General features: G+C 42.0%; 2 protein-coding genes across 13 annotated transcripts in view; one reads left to right on the forward strand and one right to left on the reverse strand.

Annotated features, from left to right (window-relative positions):
- The window catches only part of smarcd3b (SWI/SNF related BAF chromatin remodeling complex subunit D3b), a 39280-nt gene extending 23435 nt beyond the window's left edge, over positions 1-15845 (forward strand). For 2 of the 12 annotated variants that reach the window (XM_008308199.3, XM_008308194.3), the window contains exons 2-14: positions 1371-1591; positions 5556-5645; positions 7056-7098; positions 8411-8536; positions 9168-9293; positions 10002-10097; positions 12520-12657; positions 12830-12991; positions 13409-13506; positions 13617-13752; positions 13847-13969; positions 14171-14272; positions 14362-15845. In XM_008308199.3, coding sequence (XP_008306421.1) covers positions 1371-1591; positions 5556-5645; positions 7056-7098; positions 8411-8536; positions 9168-9293; positions 10002-10097; positions 12520-12657; positions 12830-12991; positions 13409-13506; positions 13617-13752; positions 13847-13969; positions 14171-14272; positions 14362-14415 — 1515 coding nt within the window. In that variant the 3' untranslated portion in view covers positions 14416-15845. The remainder of the gene's footprint in view (positions 1-1370; positions 1592-5555; positions 5646-7055; positions 7099-8410; positions 8537-9167; positions 9294-10001; positions 10098-12519; positions 12658-12829; positions 12992-13408; positions 13507-13616; positions 13753-13846; positions 13970-14170; positions 14273-14361) is intronic. The other 10 variants (XM_017031742.2, XM_017031743.2, XM_017031741.2 and 7 more) reach the window with 10 other exon arrangements.
- Positions 15846-19566: 3721 nt separating this feature from the next.
- chpf2 (chondroitin polymerizing factor 2) overlaps positions 19567-20757 on the reverse strand; it is a 5775-nt gene continuing 4584 nt past the window's right edge. Inside the window, 1 exon segment of the mRNA XM_025054319.1 lies at positions 19567-20757. This exon segment is cut by the window's right edge and continues 46 nt beyond it. Coding sequence (XP_024910087.1) covers positions 20300-20757 — 458 coding nt within the window. The 3' untranslated portion in view covers positions 19567-20299.

A 20757-nucleotide genomic window follows, 5' to 3' on the forward strand; every position in this document is an offset into this window, starting at 1 on the left:
CCCCCCCGCCCTTCCAGTCAACTCTAGAGTGACAGCGACGTCTGCTCCGCCGCCTTATCGCAGGATCTGAGCGCGCTCACCATTTCAAAGCGGGGGCCTGATAACGTGGCCCTCCCCCAGTGTCGACTGATTCTCTCCTCTGAGATGTTTTTTTTGTTTGTTTGTTTTGAACCCGTTTCAGCTGCGTTAAAAAACGTGGTGTTGGGGGCAACGATAATAATTTCTTTTAAATTTAAAAAATATATTACCAACAAGTACTAATATACACAGCAGTACTTTGTGGAAATAACAAATGCAGTGTTTGACATTTTTCGTTTGTTTGACAGTTTGACAACGTTTATATATTATAATATTTACGGTGAATGTTTTCGTTGGTTGCAGCAGTTAGCGTAAAGATTTAGTCTCCATCACATAAACACCAGCCTGGGGTTTCAGACAGAGGGGGAGTGGGGTGGGGGGGGGGCAGCTGTTGCCATGGGAGTGACAGGCACAGGTGAAGGGTCTCCCAGTTGTTCCCAGGCGTCAGAACCAGACTGTGGGACTGTGGCTTCTGACACTGTTTGCATTGTTTCACAGGTTCCTCTGCGTGTGATTTTTTTTTTCTGTAGCCGTTAAACCAAATTTTTGTTTAAAGAACTGAAGAAGCGAGACTAAAACACAGCTGTTCTGGGTTCAGTTCTTGTTCTTCTTAGATTATCTGGAAAAAAAAACACTGTGTGCCTTTGAACAAGGCCAGTCTTGGTGCTGGTCTGGTCCGGTGTTAAAGAGTCAGGGTCTGGATGAAAGCGTTGAAAAGTGAAAATGTGACACGTAAGAATATGAGAAAATCATTTCTGTTCAGATATCTCAGTTTATTATAAAAAAACACCAGACACTGAAACCAATTTTTTTGACTTTTTTTCCTGGTACTTGGTTGAACCATAGGTGTGAATGTCAGTCTGAGTGGTTTTTGGTCTGACCCAGGATTGACCTTGTCCCGGTAGCACCTAGTTCCTGGTTCTGGCTCCTGTGGTACCGATGTTCCCGAGTAGACGCTTGTTGTTTTCGTCAAAAGAGACTAAGAATGTTCCTTAGATCTTTTCAATCCACCAGTTTGATAAAAGTGTTGTATTTTTAGAAGCACTTTTTTCTGCAACTTGTGAATGATTTTCCTTTGTACGTCAATGGTGTTCAACGGGGGGTCCACAAATCAAAATGGTCCGAGGACAGACTGTAGGAAGGTCGTGAAACTTTTGGTTGATCGGAATTAAAAGATGACTCTGTTGACATTTGAAAATCTGTTGAATGTTCATCAGTTTTGGAGGTCCTTGACCTGAAGGACCTTGAAGACCCTCGTCTGACCTTGTTTTCTTTTTCTTGCCAACTCCCAGCGTCCTGGTATGCCGTCCGGAGCGAGGATGCCCCATCAGGGAGCTCCCATGGGGCCCCCCGGCCCACCGTTCGGCGGCAGCCCGACGGTGCGGCCCGGCCTGCCCTCCCCGGTGATGGAGCCCAGCCGTAAGAGGCCTGCCCCCTCCCAGCAGGTCCAGCAGCAGCAGCAGCAACAGCAGCAGCAGCAGCAGCAGCAGTCCGTCCAGAACCGGACCAGAAAGTGAGTGTGCATCCCACGTAGGACGTAAAAGTACGGCCCAAAAAACCACAACGACATCAGGGGGCTGTCGATGTTTGAACTGAGCAAAACACAAAACTATAACCTCAGACTTTCACTCTTATAGTGATTTTTTTTTTTTTACCACAATCATATAATTATCAGCTTTATATTTAGAATGCACCAGCGTTTAAGCCTTAAAACAGCAGGATATTTATTCCCAGCTCGTTATAATTTATATGATAATTATTATATTTAAGCCTGGGGACAGTTAATATATCACAGCAGCTCTAATTAATCACTGTGATAGATCACAGGTCGTTAAAGTGATTAAGCCCATGTTGACTGAGGTCAAAAACAAAAGAAGAAGAAAAAAAGATTGTATCAGGTCGGTGGTTGCAGCCTCACTAATGGGACCGTCATTGGTTTTAAAGGTAAAAAAAAAAAGACCATGAGAATAAAAGAAGTCGATTCTGTTTTTAATTCGTCTGTGAGGGAACAACAACGCAGCAGCTGTTGGATGTTTTCCCCTGAATTGGAGATAAAAACCTGCAGAACAAATCAAAACCGTCTGCAGCTCCGTCTTCTTACACTGTTTTCTCTCATCGTTGTTTCTAAACAGAACATTCTCCAGATTTAGTGAAGTTTTTTTTCTCCTCGTTCAGTCAGTCTCAATGTTCTTACTGAGAAGCGAAACCATGACTGTGTGTGTGTGTGTGTGTGTCCATTTCCTGCTTTTATTTCACTTTCTTTAAATTTATTTTTATTTTTCCACACACTTTTTACATGAGTGACCACTGAAAAACTGAAGTCATGGCAAATATATTTATATATCTTTTGTTATTGTCTAATGTCTCAAGTTTAACAGGAAACTGTGAAATGCTTGCTCAGAAAAAGGGTGGCTCGGCTAGCAAAAAATAGCAAAAAAACGAATACTAGCTATAGCTAAATGTTGCCCCACTAATACATAAATATTAGCCCTGAAAAAAAAATCACATTGAACTTACATAAAAATGAAACCAACTAGAACTGACTTTGGTTTTTATTAAATCACTAGAATGGTTCACGTTGTACTGGGTTAAAAAATGCTCAGCTAGGCTCCAACAGAAATCCTTTTAGCATGCTAAGAGCTAACTAGCTGCTAACTAGGATAATAGTAATTAGAATTTAACGAGTACCACGTGTAAAAATAGCAGGACTGAAGCAGAATTAAACATATAAATAATTACACACAGTTAGATAAATAAACAATGTCACTGAGACAAACAACGCTGCTGTTCCTCCTTGTACCTCTAGGCGGACCCATCAGCTTTTGTGTAAGCATTAATGTTAGCAGTTGTGGACTGCACTTTTGGAGGCATTTGATTGGATGATTTAATTAGGTTTTAGAAACAGGAAATGATCAATACGGGCCTTGAAACATATTTTTCAAGGACAATCAAGAATTGTATTTTTTTTTTTTTTTTTAATCTTTAAAAATTTTCTACCACGACCTGGACACAACAGGACTGGCTCGATTTTTCTGCTGATCAATATGCACACTCTGTGGACCTCCGTCTTTCTCTGTTTCACTCTCTCATCATCTGCAGCGACATTGATCCACACACAATTAGGCTGCCTTGTCCAACAGATCGAGGAGAGTGGGGGGATGTGGGGGGGTTCTGCGTCAGAGCAGATCTAACCCCCCCCACCCCAGAGAGGCAGTCCAGAGTCTGATCAATGGTCCAGGGTGACCTGTCCAGGTGTATCTGTCCTTTCTTTCTTCTTGCTGTTGCTTCGTAAGCGTCCAGTTAAAAAAAAAAAAAAAAGCTGAGACTCCAGCATCACAGACTAACACCTGAGTGTGTGTGTGAGTGTGTGTGTGTAGGCCCTGTCATTGAGACCTTCTGGTCCTCCGCTACGCTCGCTCTGCAGCATTAAAACAAACACCGTCCTCTGCAAAGCTGAGGCTAAAAATAGCCGTCGGTTTCTTTTTGGTTTCATTCTGGGTATAAATACTCTGCCCCGCGTCCTACAAATAGTGCTAATATTCTATTAATGGACGGAATCGTGCTGCCCACAACTACAGCAGATACAAAAAAATATTGATTACTCACAGCCTGCCGCATTAATAAATAGACATGTATATGCTGCTGCAGAGTGTTAGCCGCAGAGTGCTAATGCTAATTCTTCATAAACATGACATCATTAAAAAATAAAAATAAATAAACAAAAAGGACAGAAAAAAGTACAGGTTTAAAAGTTCAGTCCATGTGAATTTAAATGACAACACAGGTTTTTAATTGGAGGGGACGCCACCTATAGGAGGTCTGCAGAGGTACTACAGCAGATCGTTATGTTTTTAATAATTAATACCAGTGACTGTGTGTGTTAGCTGGTACTGATGTGGACCAGCTTCTTTAGGGTAAGTACTGCGCCGCATACAAAAAAGTTCTAGTATATTCCATGGGAAAGAACTTTGAAATACAGTATTTACTAAAATAGCAAAACCGTAGCTAACATTAGTTAGCATGTAGAGAAGCTAAGCTAACCCTAGCTCTGCTTGTTTGTGACTTTTACATCTCATTAAGTCAAGATTCCTGTTGTAAAATGTTTGCCGCGGTGAATAAAAAATAAAACAACAACAGAAGACGTATAGAATTGATAAAATCAGCGCTTTAGTTCAACAGAATTTGATAAAAACTTTGTCGAAAACGACAGCTGGAGCGATTAGCTCCTGGTTCCGTGGCAGGGACAGTAGAGGAGATTTATTTTAACTAACTGTTTTATTCGAGCTGAGTGAAGTGAAGACACAAAGATTCGTCCATCGCCTCACACATTTTAGGTTGGGGGGGGCACCGGTACTTTCTATTGGTTCTTTTCAAAGACTCTTTAGACTGTACTAAACTACTACAAAGACTCAGTACTTTACAGCTTCTTTTTTTTTTTTTTTTGTCCAGTCCTCTGTTAGTCCTTGAAACCAAACCTCAAACCTTTTCTTTTATTAAACAAATCCCTCACCTTTTGACCAATGAGAACTTTTGAAAAAGTCAGGTCAAGTCTGAGCAGAAAGAAAGTTTCTGATGAATAAGATTTAGTTAAAGTTATATTTGGTGAAAATGAAATGGAAAAAATGAAGGAAAAGATTTTTACTTCAACTAACTAACTTCAACAGTCTTCATTTATCAGCATATTTATATTTAATAACCATTTCTTCATTCTTCTAGATGATCTCCTCATTTATCATCAAGTGATTGGTCAGAAATATTCCGTGGAGTAGAGTTGATCATTTCCTGACCAATCAGGAACGTCATCAGAAACACTGATGGTTTCACTCCAGTTCTCCGTCTTCTCCTAACGTTAACCGTCCATGAAGTTCATAAAATTAGAGGGTTGGAAAAAGGAGTTATCGTTCTCTGAGCTGTGAGTCAGAGTTCCACTGTCACATGGTAACAGTTCCTGGTACTGTTTCGTGTGGGAGACCTCAGTCTAGAGCAGAAGTTCTTGGTCTTGGAAAAACAGAAACGGAGGGAAACTCAAATATTTGGAGTCGTGTGTTTGTTTTCTTTGGTTCTTCAAAGAAAAACAAGTATTTTTAATTAAGAGCTGAACCAAACTGTGGCACCATGTTTGTTTACCCCCTCCCCCCCCGACCCCCCAGTCTGCTGTGTGTCCATTCTCAGTGTGTGTGTGTGTGTGTGTGAAGCTGGTCTTTCTACGGTTACTCTGCATCTTTGTGGAGGGAGTGAGTCTGTGAGGAGCAGGACGACTCCCTGGGTCTGGTCTCTGTCTGTGTGTGTCTGTGTGTGTCTCTGTGTGTGTGTAGTCCCACACCCGTCCTCTCTAATAAACCCTCGAGTCTCTCTCACACACACACGCGCACACACACGGGGAGTCAGCGCCACCAGGTGTCTCTCCTCTTCTCTCTGAGTGTGTGTCTCCTCACAAACGCTAATCGGACCACCTTCAAATCCTCACCGATTCTTAGGAAGCCAGTCGGATTCCCGGGAGCCAATGAGATGTCGACGAGGCAGATGGACATGAGAGAGCCCCAATCAGATCCCACGCTCGGATCAAAGTAGGAGTTTACTCTGCTGCATGTCCCTTTTCTTACCTCTGACTCTGGACTTTTGTAGCCCTGTCTCCCTGCGCTCACTTCTCCCCTGAATGAGTTGAACTAGATGATGCTGCATGCTTTGGACTTTGGAGCATGGCATGATGGGAAATCCTTCCCCCTCACCCCCCGTTTTGAAGTAGCTGGATGATAATAACAAAAAGAAGTAGATGAGAGAGATATATTGACCCCCCTGTCGAATTAACTGGACTGCTGTGATGTAGGTTTGTGTTTCAGTTTGCACTGCTCTCCACTAGGGGGCCCGCCTCAGTATTTGGCATGCTAGTTTAACTGCATACGGTGTCGCAGCGCTGTATGATGAAAAGACAACATACAGTTGACCGCAGTTTGGAAACAAAAATCAAATCATGGCGATTTATTTCCAGGTTTTAACGTGGATTTGTAGAAACACGAGGAGGTTGTTGGTTTGAAATCCATTCACTGATTTAACACAGAGCTCTCAGTGAATTCCTCATTTAGATTTTAGAGGCTTTTCCTTGTTCTTGTTGAAAATGAACCCCAATTAGATTTTGGAGGCTTTTCCTTGTTCTTGTTGAAAATATTCCGACAAAGTTACTGCAGAAATGTTCTTGAAAATCTTGAAAACTATTTATTTTCTAAGTATTTAAATAAATAAAAAAACGTTTCAAAATCAAACCTAGTTTTCAAAATCTTAATATTATTAATAAGTGAAGTAATAAAAACCAGAACAATAAAATAAACATTTGGGCATTTAATATTTACTAATAATAACAACAATAATGATGATAATAATTTTAAAAATTATATATTTTTACCTTGATCTTGATTTAAAAAAATCATAAATATTTTGTGAACCCTTTCATATATTTCAATTGATTTCAATTTAACAAAAAAAAAATTAAAAAACTATTTATTTATTTGTGTGAATATAAATGTCCGCCCAGTGGACACACACTGTCGTCACACTCCAGTTCTCTATGGTGAGTATGAAGAAAACTGCCTGAGATTCATGAATGAAAATACACACACACACGACACACACACACACACACTCGATTTTCTGTTTAAGACTAAAAGGTCGACAAATTTATACCGTAAAATGTCCTTAACACACTTAACAAACTCCTGCGTGTGTGTGTGTGTGCAGAGAATAAATGTGTGACACTTTTTTGGCTCCTAAAGACTCTGACTCTGCAGGTGGACGACTGCCTTTCTGAGAACACACACACACACACACACACACACACCATACACACACACAGCTGGGACTCTGAGGTGCTGGATGTGGCCCAGCATTTCAGCAGATGGCCCGGGTGCTACGCTGTCAGTCACCATAGTAACATGCTCTCTTTTTTCCCCTCTTTCTCTCTGTCTTTCTCTCACTCTCTCCAGTGCTAAGAGAAGGAAAATGGCAGACAAGATTCTCCCGCAAAGGGTGAGGCTGCATATTTTTACCTTTGCTTCTGTGATTCTCTCTGCTTTTCCGCGTGTGTGTGTGTGCATGTTGGCATCATTAGTGTACAGAACCGATGAATCCTGGGATTTTTTAAAATTTTTTTTTGAAGTCAGTCGCTAAAGGGGGCCAGTTGATTGTGTGTGATTTCTGAATGTAACTGTAGGGAGGACGGGGGGTTGAGATGTTTTTTGGATTTTTTTGTTTTGTTTTATGGATTTAAATTGGAACTGTCTGAGAGGAACAGCAGGCGTAGATCAGAACGGGGGGGGGGGGGGTTTGTTCCACAGGTGAGTGTGACCGTGGAGGTCTGGACTCTGGACTCTGGACTCCCAGCGTCTGGACCAGGTCTGGACCAGGGTCTGGTCCCACTGTTTATACCCCCTAGCAGACAGGACGATAACAGTCGGCATGGCAGGAGCGCTGCTCCACAATAATGAGTCAGGGATCGGGAATGTCTGCCACTCTCCTCCGCCTCACCTCCTCCCCTCCCTCCCCCCTCTGTCTGCCCGACTCCTCAGCCCCGGTTTACATTCAGAAAGAGGAGGAATGAAAGGGAGAAGGAAAGATGAAAGAGGACAGAAGAAGAAGGGAGGAGTGGGAGCAGAGAGTGTGTGTGTGTGTGTGTGTTGAAGCTCTGAGGACTTTCATGGGGATGGTAATATATGAGGTCCTGGCTGGTTGACTGCACACACACACACACACACACACACACACAGATGCTGATTTTTGTGTTGTGTCCTCTTCATATTAACATCATGTATTTCCTGTTCGTTGCCTCTAACATCAACATTACAACTGCAAAAGATAATGTAATAATAAACCTGTTTTATGTCGTCCCTAAAACGAGTCCTCGATAATGATATGATGATGCAGTGATAATGATATCGACCAATCGATATTAGCGTAATTACGTAATTTCTGTAAGAATCGATATATGCTTTTCCCTATGATAATGCAATGCCTGGTTTTCACCAGATGGTGGCGTATATGAAAGTGAAAATTAATTATTGTCACCACTGCACTCACAGTGTTCTCCTGCTTTTAACCAATCACCTTAGTGAGCAGGCTGCACTTACCTTCCTTAACCACCAGGCCACCACTGCCCGACAATATCGTTATCGGTTGATATCGAAATTGGAAATTAAATGTTAGGACAATACCGACATATCGGATATTGGCAAGAGGTTAGTATCGGACATTCCTACCGCGTGTTTCCTCCCACAGCGCCCCCTGTCCTTCAGGCCGGTGCTGAGATTTTAATGTTGTGTTTTTGTCCCTTCTTTTCTTTAAGCAGATCCGTGAGCTGGTCCCAGAGTCCCAGGCCTACATGGACCTGCTGGCCTTCGAGCGCAAGCTGGACCAGACCATCATGCGCAAACGCGTGGACATACAGGAGGCGCTAAAGAGACCGATGAAGGTGAGGAGTCACTGCTGGTCTGAGCCTGTCCTGGTTGAACTCATTTTCACTGATTATTTATGAAGATCAGTGGCTCCTTTAATCTGGAGAATTAGTTTAAAATGTTTAGGTTTTTAACTCGTTGACTGGTTCAAAGAAGCCAAGGTCCAAGAACCTGGTCACAGATTTAAAGAGTTTAAAATCTGACGACTAATCTTGATTTGAAAAATGCAGAAAATAAAACAATTACTGATAATGCTTGAAAAAGTCAGATTAGTATAAAATAAAATATTTTATATATTTAAAATTTGATTTTTTTCTGAGATTAGAAACCAAAAAAATGTATTAAATAGTTTAAATAAAAAATAAAATAATAACAATCCTACAATTTAATTTAAAATAAACTTAAAAAAACTATTTAATTTTTATATAAAATATATATATAAATATATATGCAATATTGTATAGTGATAGGAGTAGTTATTATTTTATTATTATTTTATTCATATAAAAATATGTCATAGTAACAATAATACAAATTAAATAATAATAATGTTTAAATCAACATCATTGTTATTTTTATAATTAATAGATTTGTATTTGTGAACTGTGACTTTTAATGGTGGATATTTGTCTACGCCGTTCGTGTCAGCAGCAAAAGCGTAAACTGAGGCTCTACATTTCCAACACCTTCAACCCTGCCCGACCCGACGCCGACGACTCCGACGGCAGCATTGCATCCTGGGAGTTGAGAGTGGAGGGGAAGCTGCTGGATGATGTGAGTCCCGTTACACTGTGTCGTCTTCTCACTCACTGAGATCTGATCTCAGAGCAGGCTCAGCCTGACGACGCCCCCTGTGGGTGAATCCCTTCTGACCCCCCCACCCGCAGATGAATGTTTTTATCTGTTTAACGCTGAAGAAAATGTAGCATTAGGAGAGAAAAAAAAAACACCAAAGAATGATATTTATTTGTTTTTTTTTTATTTGTCTGGGAAGGAGTTCTTCAAAAAGCCGTGATGTTCTCAGCTGTTTCATGGCCAAGGACGTCATTTTTAGAGCGGTTGGAGACATTTAAGTTTCACAAACCACAAATATTTCTGGTCGACCTCGGAGGAAGTGGACCCTGAGAAGAAGAAGAAGAGAAAAAAAAAAACTGTTTCTCACTTTAGGCTCTTCTCCCTCGCAGCCTCCTGTGAGTTTTTTTTTTTTCTCTGAATGTCGGCCAGAGGAAATGTACACTACACAGTACACAGTACACACTGTACTACTACTACTACTACTATATCTCATATTTAATTTTATAAACAACAGATAAAGTCAAACTTCCAAAAAAAAAAATTTAAATTTTGGACCTGGTTCAGAATGACCCATGTCCCAGTTACGGTCAGCGACCCAGAGGTTGTGACCTCTGCTGTAGGGTGTCCAGGTGAGTGATCACTGACTGACCTGTTATCTGTTTGTTTGTTTGTGTGTTTGTTGTGCAGCCAGGGAAGCAGAAGAAGAAGTTCTCGTCCTTTTTCAAAAGCCTGGTCATCGAGTTGGACAAAGACCTGTACGGTCCTGACAACCACCTGGTGGAGGTGAGTTTACAATGTACAAAAAAATCGCAATTGGAAACGAATCCGAAATTCTCAATATTAATTGAGATTACCGTATTTTCCGTAATAAGTAAGTAGCACTTTTTTTCATCCTTTGTCTGGGTTTACATACTGTATTTTCCGTAATAAGTAAGTAGCACATTTTTTCATCCTTTGTCTGGGTTTGCGACTTATACTCAGGTGAGACTTATATAATAAAAATATATAATTTAACATGTTTGTTATTTTCACCTTGATGGCCACTAGAGTGCACTCTAGGCTTGTGTTCCAGTGTCTGCTACTCCTGTACCAGTGAAAATGTACAATGTTATTTTCGTATTGACAACCGCTTGAGGGCACCGGTGTGACCTTTGTCGGAAAATACGGTGATTGCGATACATCCACAGCTACACTGCGATTAAACGGGATAAAACTTTGAACTGAACAATAGCTGTAAAAAAAACTAAATAAAACACAGGCCTGGTATTTCAGCTGGTTCCTGAGGCGCAAAATTCCCGGTACTGTTGTGGAACCGTTTCCTGTCGTGGAGCTGTTCTTTCAAAGAAAGAAATAAAAATAAAACACTCGGGTGCAAAACAAATAAATCTGCCCTTCGTCAGCTCCACTGCGTTAAGCCACCGCGCCGTCGTAAATAACCAGGCTGTAGTTGTTGCCATGCTGCGTTTTTTTTTCTGGACTCCGTCCAGGTCTGAGTTGCCTGTTGGCCACCGGGGGGGTGGGGGGGGTCGGTGACTTCATCTGAGAACTCGTCCATTAGTGGTGAAGAGTTTTCGGTGAGGAGGTGTTCGTACGGCCGAGGAGAACCTTCCACAGAACCCTTGTCAGATTTAACACCCTGTCCTTTTTATTGTGCCTTTTATAATGGTGGTAAAATAAAGCGAGTGAACCGACCTCTGAATTAATTGAGTTTTGTGCTTCAGCAATGAGTTGGGTTTTTTTTTTCTTCAGCTTTGCAAGGTTGTTTTTTTTTTTCCATGCAGATGTGAGGAGCCGTAGAAACAAGCATTTCCTGATTATAAAACAACCACGCGCCGCCCTTGACTCTGTGTCTTCATGAACGCATTGACGTAGAGAAAAAAAGAAGAAATAAAAAAATAAAAAAAGAGAGACAACCCACTCGTAGTTTGAGAAGGGAAAATTATGACATCTCAAGGTTTTCCTTCTCTTTAAGAGCAGATTCAACTGAGGCTCTTGGTGCTCGGCTTTGAATTCATTTTTTCTTTTTTTAATCATAAAACGTTTTTTTTACGCTTATTTACGCCGCCTGAGGTTCAGTCAGTGCCTGGTCTGAGTCAGCTGAAGAAGATGAAGTGAAACAGGAGCTGTAGAGCCAAATAAGGCTAGTGGTTGCAGCCGGTACTGCAGCCATCACAGTGGGTTTTTTTAAGACCTCTGGGCGTTATTTAAAGTCTGCTGATTCTGTGATCCCGACCCGTCTGACCTCGTCCAGGTGCACGGCCACACGCCTGACCTTTCGCAGTCTTGGTTTCCGCTCTGTGCTCGGTGGCGGCGCTGAAGCCACAGATGTTGAGCTGCAGCCTGAGAATGGTGCATTTTAATGAGTTAATTTTAATTTTATTTTTGCTGATTCTACGGCTCTGCTTTTGGAGTCGTTTCACTGCAAACACACACACACACACAGACTCATTTCTTAGCACATTCTGTTACGAAACATGTTTCTGCACAAACACCTTTTTTCACCTCTGTCGTCCAATGACAAAGGGTTTCAGTCTGTGAGAATTGTTTGATAATGAACACAAGGAATTTTTGTGTTTTCTTTTCTTTTGTTTTGTTTTGTTTTTTGTTTTTTGTTAGAATAAAAATTCTAAAAGATTCCACACAAGCCATAAGACTAAAAATGAAGAAGAGTAGAAATAATCTTTTAAAAACATCATATTTTTTTTATTTGGAGACTTTGAACCATTTGTTTATCAAATAAGAAAAATATGTTTTTATTCTAACTGTTAAAATTCATGTGATGAAAAAGTCTGTTTAATTTCCAACTGAAATCAGATTTTCTTTTCTTAATTAAAAATGATTTTATGATATTTAAAGACTACTTAGCTCAATCTAAATAAAAGTTTTAATTAAAGTTAATGATGCTCTTTGACACAATGTTACGCTGAAGATACTGACCCACTGCTGCCTCTAGTGGTGAATTAGGTGGGTGTTATTTTATGACTTTGGTGTTTCAAACTCTTTGTTCAGAATGTTCTGAGTGAGACGAACATTTCAAACAGAGCAGCAGTTTAACAGCAGCTCCCGTTTTCCCACGACCTAAAAATGATGGTTTTAGTTCAACTGTAGTGTCAGGGTTAGGGAGCGTCAACCAGTTGTCGGTTTTTAAAACCATCTAAAATTCAAGTTCCTACATGAGTTTAAATGGTTGTTTTGTGTTTTTCAGTGGCACCGCACACCGACCACACAGGAGACCGACGGCTTCCAAGTGAAAAGGCCGGGAGATGTGAGCGTTCGCTGCACTCTGCTGCTGATGCTGGACTACCAGGTGAGGGCGACAAAGAGCCACAGCGGTCAAAACATTGTGAGGATAAAAACTCTTTTGTCCAAAATTTGGGTTAGTAACAAACTGTAGGTTTAACATCACATTAAAACAAACATGCAGGGGTTTTAAAGGGACAGTTCAAGATTTTTGATTTGAGCTGATGTGACGTTGCATTGTTTAAAGTGATGTGTGTGTATGTGTGTGTTTGCAGCCTCCGCAGTTCAAACTGGACCCACGTCTGGCCCGTCTGCTGGGGATTCACACCCAGACCCGCTCCTGCATCATCCAGGCCCTGTGGCAGTACGTGAAGACCAACAAGCTGCAGGACTCCCACGACAAGGAGTACATCAACTGTGACAAGTACTTCCAACAGGTACTGGACTCAAAAAAATGCAAAAAAAATGAACACATTTAAATAAATAAAAACATAAAATCATCCTTTACATTATTTACAAATACTATAACATAAATAAACAAATTAAAATTAAACAAATGACATAATATTTCTTATTAATAATAATGTGGGATTTTGTATTTTTGTTTCACATTTTAAATTAAAAGTCTATAATATAAATCACAAAATCTCCGAATGGCTTGTAAGACGTAGGCTCCCCCTTGTGGCGGTAAAGGTGTATTGTACATTTGCGAGTATTTTCTGTTCACTTTGCTGTAATATTTATGTTTATTATTAGACACTATTAACGGGATATATTTGGTGTTATTTGGCCTGACTCTGTGTTTAACCTAACAGTAATGATTTACTGAAGTTTTTGTCTTTTCTCCTGCTCAGATCTTTGATTGTCCTCGCCTGAAGTTCTCTGAGATCCCTCAGCGTCTCACCAACCTCCTCCTGCCCCCCGACCCCATCGTCATCAACCATGTTATCAGGTACATGTTGGATTCTTAGATGTTTATGGACAATGTTTTAAACTTCTGCAGTTTGTCGGTTTAATTCCCATTCATTCCACCTTTTTTTTCCCCTCCCTGCTCTCCATCAGCGTTGACCCCAACGACCAGAAGAAAACGGCCTGCTACGACATCGATGTGGAGGTTGAAGATCCACTGAAGAGCCAGATGAGCAGCTTCCTCCTCTCCACTGCCAACCAGCAAGAAATCGCCTCATTGGACAACAAGGTCGGTCCAAGGGGGAACCACACCTTCTCTGATCAAACATGTCTGGGTCTGTACCCCGCCCTGATCTTCACCGCTGTCTCTGCTCCTCCTCCAGATCCACGAGACCATTGAGTCCATCAACCAGCTGAAGATCCAGAGGGACTTCATGCTCAGCTTCTCCAGGGACCCCAAGGGCTACATCCAGGACTGGCTCAAATCCCAGAGCAGAGACTTGAAGGTTTGACGCTCATTTGTTTTCCCTTTGCTCTGATCTGGGGCGGCCCCTAGTGGCCAAAGGATCAACACCTTTGTGGTCCAAATTGTAGTAAATTTGAAAATTAAAAGTCCTGAGCCAATCAACAGAATATCCAAACTACTGATTTTGGTTTTATTTTGAAGGAGTGAATCCCAACCTTTTCCTGTGTTCCTCTTCCTGCAGCTGATGACAGACGTGGTGGGGAACCCTGAGGAGGAGCGCCGGGCGGCGTTTTACCACGAGCCCTGGTCCCAGGAAGCCGTCAGCCGCTACTTCTACTGCAAGGTAAGGAACCAGAGCTTCAGGAACACGAGGTTCCACCTCAGTCTGCAGAAACATCCACGTCACTTCTGTCCTGTCGTTCCTTCCTCCAGATCCAGCAGAGGAGACAGGAGCTGGAACAGGCCTTAGCCGTCCGCAACACCTAGACTGAGCCTCTGCCTCTGACTGCAGACGCCGTGTGTTTTTGATCTGTGTGTGTGTGCGTGTGTAAGGATGTATGTGTGGTCGTCACTTTTGAAAAAAAAAAAACCAACAGTTTGAGGTATAACTACTGTTATAGAAGAACGAGGAGGAAACGTTCAGCCATGCTGCTGCGACAGACGGAGAATCCTGTCGGTCGAAAAAAAACATCCTCAGATTCACTGCCTGATAATCAAACGCCTCGTCATCGCTCGCTCTCTCTCTCTCTTGCCGCTCTCTGTAAATAAGTCGAGACAAACCCTCCGCTCGACTCGGCAGCGGCGTCCACACTCGCCGTCTTCATCTTCGTGATTATTTTCCAGACGAAGTTTGAGTCAAAAGTCTGTGACTGTGGAGGTTTTTATTTTTTTCCTGATTAGAAGAGTGTTCTGGAAACACTGACTTTTCACCAGCAACGTCACAGGTCACAGGTCACAGCGTGGACACATGTGGTCGATGCTGTGACCCACCCTGACCAGTGAGAGGTTTCATCCGTTCTTAGATCAGTGTCACGTCCACCAGTGTGTTTGTGTGTCTGTGCTGCAGCAGTATTAGTTACATGTTAGTATTACCACGTTCTCAGACACCGGCCTGTGTCTGTAGAAGGTTCCACGAAGGAAGGAAGGAACAAGAACTGATCATTAACTTATAGTCTTTCTGTTTCTTTAGTCCTAGGATTTGTCGACACGTTCACTGCCTCTTCCTCGTGTCATAGTTTCAGTTTAGCTGTTGACGTACTGAAGGATTTACCAAAGGTTACTACAAGGACAAGTCCAGAACATGAGCCTTGAGACGGAAATGGACAAAAAAAAAAGACAAACTGATTTTTAAAAAAAGTTACAAGTTAACCGGTGACCAGAAAAAGTTCCCTCTTTAATTAAATATCTGTGTCGCTGATTGGCCCTGGGCGCCCCCTTTGGAACGGTATTGTAATTGTATATTCTGAGGAGTTAGAGTATATCCTCGCCCTTTCCAACAGATGGCACTAAAGCAACCACCTATGTGGCCTATGCCAAGAGCTTGTTCTGCCAATAGAAAACCATTGACATCAGGCAGCGGTGTTAGCGCTGATGCTAACAACAGAACCTACCCTTCCTGCAGTAACTGCCCTGGAAGTGGCAGTTAAAAAGTGCCCTGTTAGGGTAATACTTGCCTTTTGTTACAGGCAAAAAAAACCTGAAGTTACTTGTTACGTGTTTTTTAAATCAACTCTAACATACACAGTGGGCTTTCAGCCATTTTTTTCTCCCAAAAAGTTGACCTTTACCAGAGATGGCCGACCGAAGTGGCCCAGGTTTGTCATAGTTGTGGCCCACATCTGTAGACTACATGTAGGGTCAGTTGTCCAAGTGTCCAATTTTGAAAAGATTAAAAAATGGACTAGGAATTAAAAAAAGAGAAACATAATTTTGGTTCTTATTTGGTTACAATTCTGTGTTTTATCTCCATATATGGACTTCCTGTTAAGGCCCGGCGACATCCGGAAACTTTTGGTCCTATTTGCACTTTCACAGGTCCAACATACAAACTCAAATTTGGTTGCACTGAGTCAGAAAAAAAAAAAGAAGAGTGAAATAGAATTTACTTCCAAATGTTGAACTTTTTCATTAATTTATTTTTTTAATGGTGGTTTTAAAACTAAGACCCAATGATCGTGTGGCCCAACGGTTTGGAAAGCTTTGTCCATTTCTAAATTTTTTTTCGTTGTTTGTTTGATTTTTTAGATGTGAATGTAAATATGTTTTTTTTTTCTCCCAACTGTACAGCATACAGTGTTGTGAGTGTGTGTTTGGGGAAGGGGTTAAAGGGTGGGTGAGGGTGGGATTGGAGCAGCAGTGTTAGCGTGTCCCTCTGTGTCCACTCTGGGCTGGGCCTGGTTTATTTTAGCTCCTCGTCCCGTCTGTCGTGGGAGACTGCAGACCCCCGCCACTCTCTGATCCCGCTGGCTGCATCACGTGACGTGGTCTGCAGCGTCAGAGCTGCTTCTCCACCTCCACCAGGACTTGTTTGTATATGTTGTAATGTCTGAGAAGGAGAACACACACAGCAGTCGGCCTCAGGCTGGAACCATGTCCCCTCTGTTCCTTTGCACTGTGCTGTAACCCTTATGTTGGGACTCCCTCCGCTCCAGCTTCATGAAGAAGACCTATGCATGCTCCATGGACATGAACATGACCGCGAACATCTACTGAGACAGTCTTTGTATATATATATCAAACCAAGGAGGCGCCGCAGCCCGTGTGAGGGGCATTTATCTGTGGGCTGCAGAAATGCCTTCTGGGAACTTTTTCTTGCCAAAAATTATGTGCCCTACCAGCAACTAACTGTAGGTGTGATGGGTTTTTTCCCCCCCGTTTCTTTCTTGACTGTGTTTTTGTTACTAGGTCTAAGTTATATTAATACCTGCACACATTAGAGGACAACAGTAGTCAGTGGTAGTATCTTAGTCTCGGGCATTCTTCACATTGAAACATTGAAACACTAGCGCCCCCTTGTAGAGGACGCAGAGCTGCAGCTCCACACTTCTTGTTGACACGTGTCCAGTCTCACTCCTTGCATGTGTCTGTGAAGAGAAGCGGCTGTTTTTCTTCTTCTTCTTCGTTTACACTGTCATACCCGAGGGTGACCAACAGGGGGATTTTAAATGACACATAATCTGTAAACACTTGTAATCAGTGATGACGTTGTACAAGACAAGACAAAAAAAAGGGAAAACACAAGCTGTGACATTGTGAGACAGCCTGGATGTAAATAAAGAAGCGCTTGCCAAAGTTTGTAAATGCCACAAAGTCTAAGGATTGTTTTATTATTATTATTATTATTTCTTTATTGTTTATTTTATAGTTTGTGGTTCTCCCGCCTAAACTTTTCGTTCAGTAAATCATATAACGAAGCAGAATTTAAACTGTAAACTTTCCTGCCACACGCTGGCGAAATCAAGCTGCTGTACTGTGACTGGTTCATCAGACAATGACGTCAACCGGAAGTTGAGCAGGTGTATCTAATGAAGCGGAGACCTTGTGTAGACACTGGGCTTGGAAGCTAACCTGACAGGTAAAAACATTTTATTGTTTAATTAAAACATACCCACAAACTATTATTTATCTCACGTAAATACATTATTAATATTTAGGTTTTGGTTCTTTTGGCCACGCATTTAAAATGTAATTTTACTCTATTTGATATTGGCACGAAGCATTTAAGAGATGGAATCATCTGGAACAATCGATTCAGCGAAAGGATTGATCTTTTGGGACAACCTACAGCGACATCTGGTGGCCATATAAAGTAATAATTTATGAACGTTGGAATTTTACATGCGCTTTCTGTGCTCATTTATTATTTAGAAAATTTATAGAGAAAAAAACAACAACTACGATTTCACCTTAAATATACTTCAATAGACCCAAAACATTTTAATCGTCTGCTACATGACAGTTGGGTAAATGAGGAAGTACTGTTTTGAAATATTACGCACGTATCCGGCAAATAGTTATTCGTGAACAATTCCAGTAAAGATTCGTTTTCGTTCTGTATTTCAGTAGTGTTCCTTTTTTTTAAAAAAAAGTAATTAAAAAACAAGATAACGCTAATATTCTGAATGTCAATTCTGAAGCGCATTAACACATCGGTGACGTTCAGTTACGTCACATCCTCATAATGGCCGACTGTCTGGTAGCAGTTCATAATTTTACCTCTATTTACTCCAACATCTAAGTATTTTTAGAACTGAACTTTGGCCTAATGTTAGCTTTGGTCGTTACTGGTTGACTTTTTGTTGCCATTTCTGGGACAAAATTGGATCCGTGACTCCGGAATAGTTGGTCAGTTAGGAATAGTTAGTCCTAACTGACTAACTATCTTTGTGTATTTTTACATTACATTAGTGACTCCTATAAAAAGGGTCTGGATGTCCTTTACTATTATGTCAAGCGTGGCAGAGAATTGTTTTCCTTTTTGGCTTTTATGCTATTTTTACCATACAAAACCATGCTAAAATACTACCTGAGTACCTGAATGTAATATATATATTTATTTTTTTTTAAGTACTGTTTTGTTCTTCCCCACCCCCGGCCCCTACCAGGCCCCTCGAACGTCTCTTTGAATTTCCCAAATTTTGCATCCTCTGAAAAAAGGAGCAGTGTTCACAAAGTGCTGACACTCCCTGGTGGTGACAGACAGACCCTGTATTGTTCACCTCCTCCACCACAGGGAGGCAGGTGGAGGCCTCTCCCTCTGTGAATTATGGCGCTGCCGTAGTCCCGGACCGCAGCCACGCTCACGCCTCAGAAAGAACCTCTTTCACTGCTGCTGCTGCCTTATTCTCCCCAGCAGACAACCCCTCCACATGGAGACTGTGGTGGGTGGGTGGATGTGGGGAGGGATGAGGAGGAGGAGGGAGCCTCAGAATGAGCCGCTCAAGGAGGAGAGAGGTGGTGTGAAGTGAGCCATTCAGCTCCAGTCAACTCTGTCAGTGTGAAGTTTAAGCCCCGGTCTCAGCTACTGGACCCTCCCTCACATCTGGAGTGAGAACCAGGGGGGAGGTACAGACAGGAGAAGGAAATTACCGAGGGTGTGTGTGAGAAGACGAGGCATGGGGTGGGGCTCCTGGCTCTGGAACAAAGTGTTCACTGCAGTAGAGTTGCACGGTATGACAAAATGGACGGAACTCATGAGTCATCGAGGCCTAATGGTTCTGAATATGAACGTGTCGTCACACGTCGTCTTCTAGACCTGAGTGTTACTGCTGAAGGAGGCTGCACTGGCACTGATGAGTCGTCTAAAAGATTACAGTATGACAGTATGGTCTCGTGGCTCGACCAACTATAGGAAGTTGACCTTTGAGGTCATGACAAATCTTTTTTTTTATGAGCCCTCATTCAAAGCAGTTGTGTAGTGTCATTGTGGCTGTAAGAAAATATCAATACACAAAATACTGTATTGATTTTCTACAGCACTGTGACAATTTTTTAATTAACTTGTCTTTTCCATTTGGTAAATATTGTTATCATCTGTAAAGCTGTGTGACCCCCCCCCAACTGTTACATCATCCATCTTTAGTCTTCCCTCCATCTTTGTGATCTTTTCTCGACTTGTAAACACTTTTTCGAGCACGATTTGAAGAACACGCAGCTGCAGTGTCGCTCTTTAATAAGAAATGAACAAATTCAAAAGAAAAAGAGCAAAAAAAAAAGTGCCCAGCATCAACATCAAGTGTTAAGCAACATTATTTCTGTGGTTTTTCAGTGACTGAGTAAAAATCAGACTTTATGGCTCATGTTTTTGTTCTTAATTAATTATTAACAAATACATCTTTTTTTTGTTCATTTATTTTTCCATTACATCATCATCATGTGTTCACTGTAGTGTAAATATTGTTCCTCGGCTCCTGAGAGAAGAAGTCAGCAGTAGGATCAGAAGTCTGACTGAGAGAGAAACCTTCACGGCTCAGGTGTCAGAAGTCAACGGTCCAGAGTGAGCAGAGATTATCACCGACAACTCCGAGACCATGCATGTGCGAACGCTGGATCTGTTAAAGGTTTCATTCTATAAAGTTTTCCTGCTTTTATTACATCCTCGGGTCCTTCTGCCAAGTGTCAGACAGGGTAGAGCATCAACTCCACGATTCAGGTATTGTCACAGCAGATAATCTGTATGTGCTTTGGCACATTTCTACCACCAGATGTACTTCCTGATGGCACAAACCACATTTATTAAGGTCAGGTTTGGGCACCAAGCTGTGAGAACTGCAGTGTATCAATGACGATTCACATTATGTATGTGTGAGTTACTTCAGTCCAGCCAGCGTTTGTACGGTTTTACAAAAGATCTTTGGAACTGCCGTGGCCTTTAGGTACTGTTGGCCTGTTCCTGTTCAAACAGAGCCATGGCTAAATGTGAGCGTGAACCCAGACCCTCCATGTTGCTGAGTACGCAGCGGTGGTAGATGTCCTCGCTAAAGCGTGGGTTGCATGTTCGCCGTATGTATTTCTGAATCAACGCTGGCTCTACGGCTCTGAACACATGTAGGCCAGAGTAGCGGACAAATATGTCGTACACGTCCATGCTTTCCAGTAGCTCCTCGTTGTCTAGGATGTCTGCCGCCATCTTGGTCCGTGCGGTCATGTAGTCCGCGTTATAAAAGCAGGCCTCGTCGAAGACGTGTCGGTCGAAGTGGCCGTCACGCATCGACTCTGAGGCGAAGGAAGATGAGGGGGCAGAGGGTTGTTGGTCACGATACAGGACGGCGGGGTTGTACTCCTGGAAGTGGATGGGGAAGAAGACCTGCCAGTTGCTGATGGCGTTCA

This window comes from Cynoglossus semilaevis, chromosome 3 (genome assembly GCF_000523025.1).
Source record: "Cynoglossus semilaevis isolate Cse_v1.0 chromosome 3, Cse_v1.0, whole genome shotgun sequence".
Classification (NCBI taxonomy): domain Eukaryota; kingdom Metazoa; phylum Chordata; class Actinopteri; order Pleuronectiformes; family Cynoglossidae; genus Cynoglossus; species Cynoglossus semilaevis.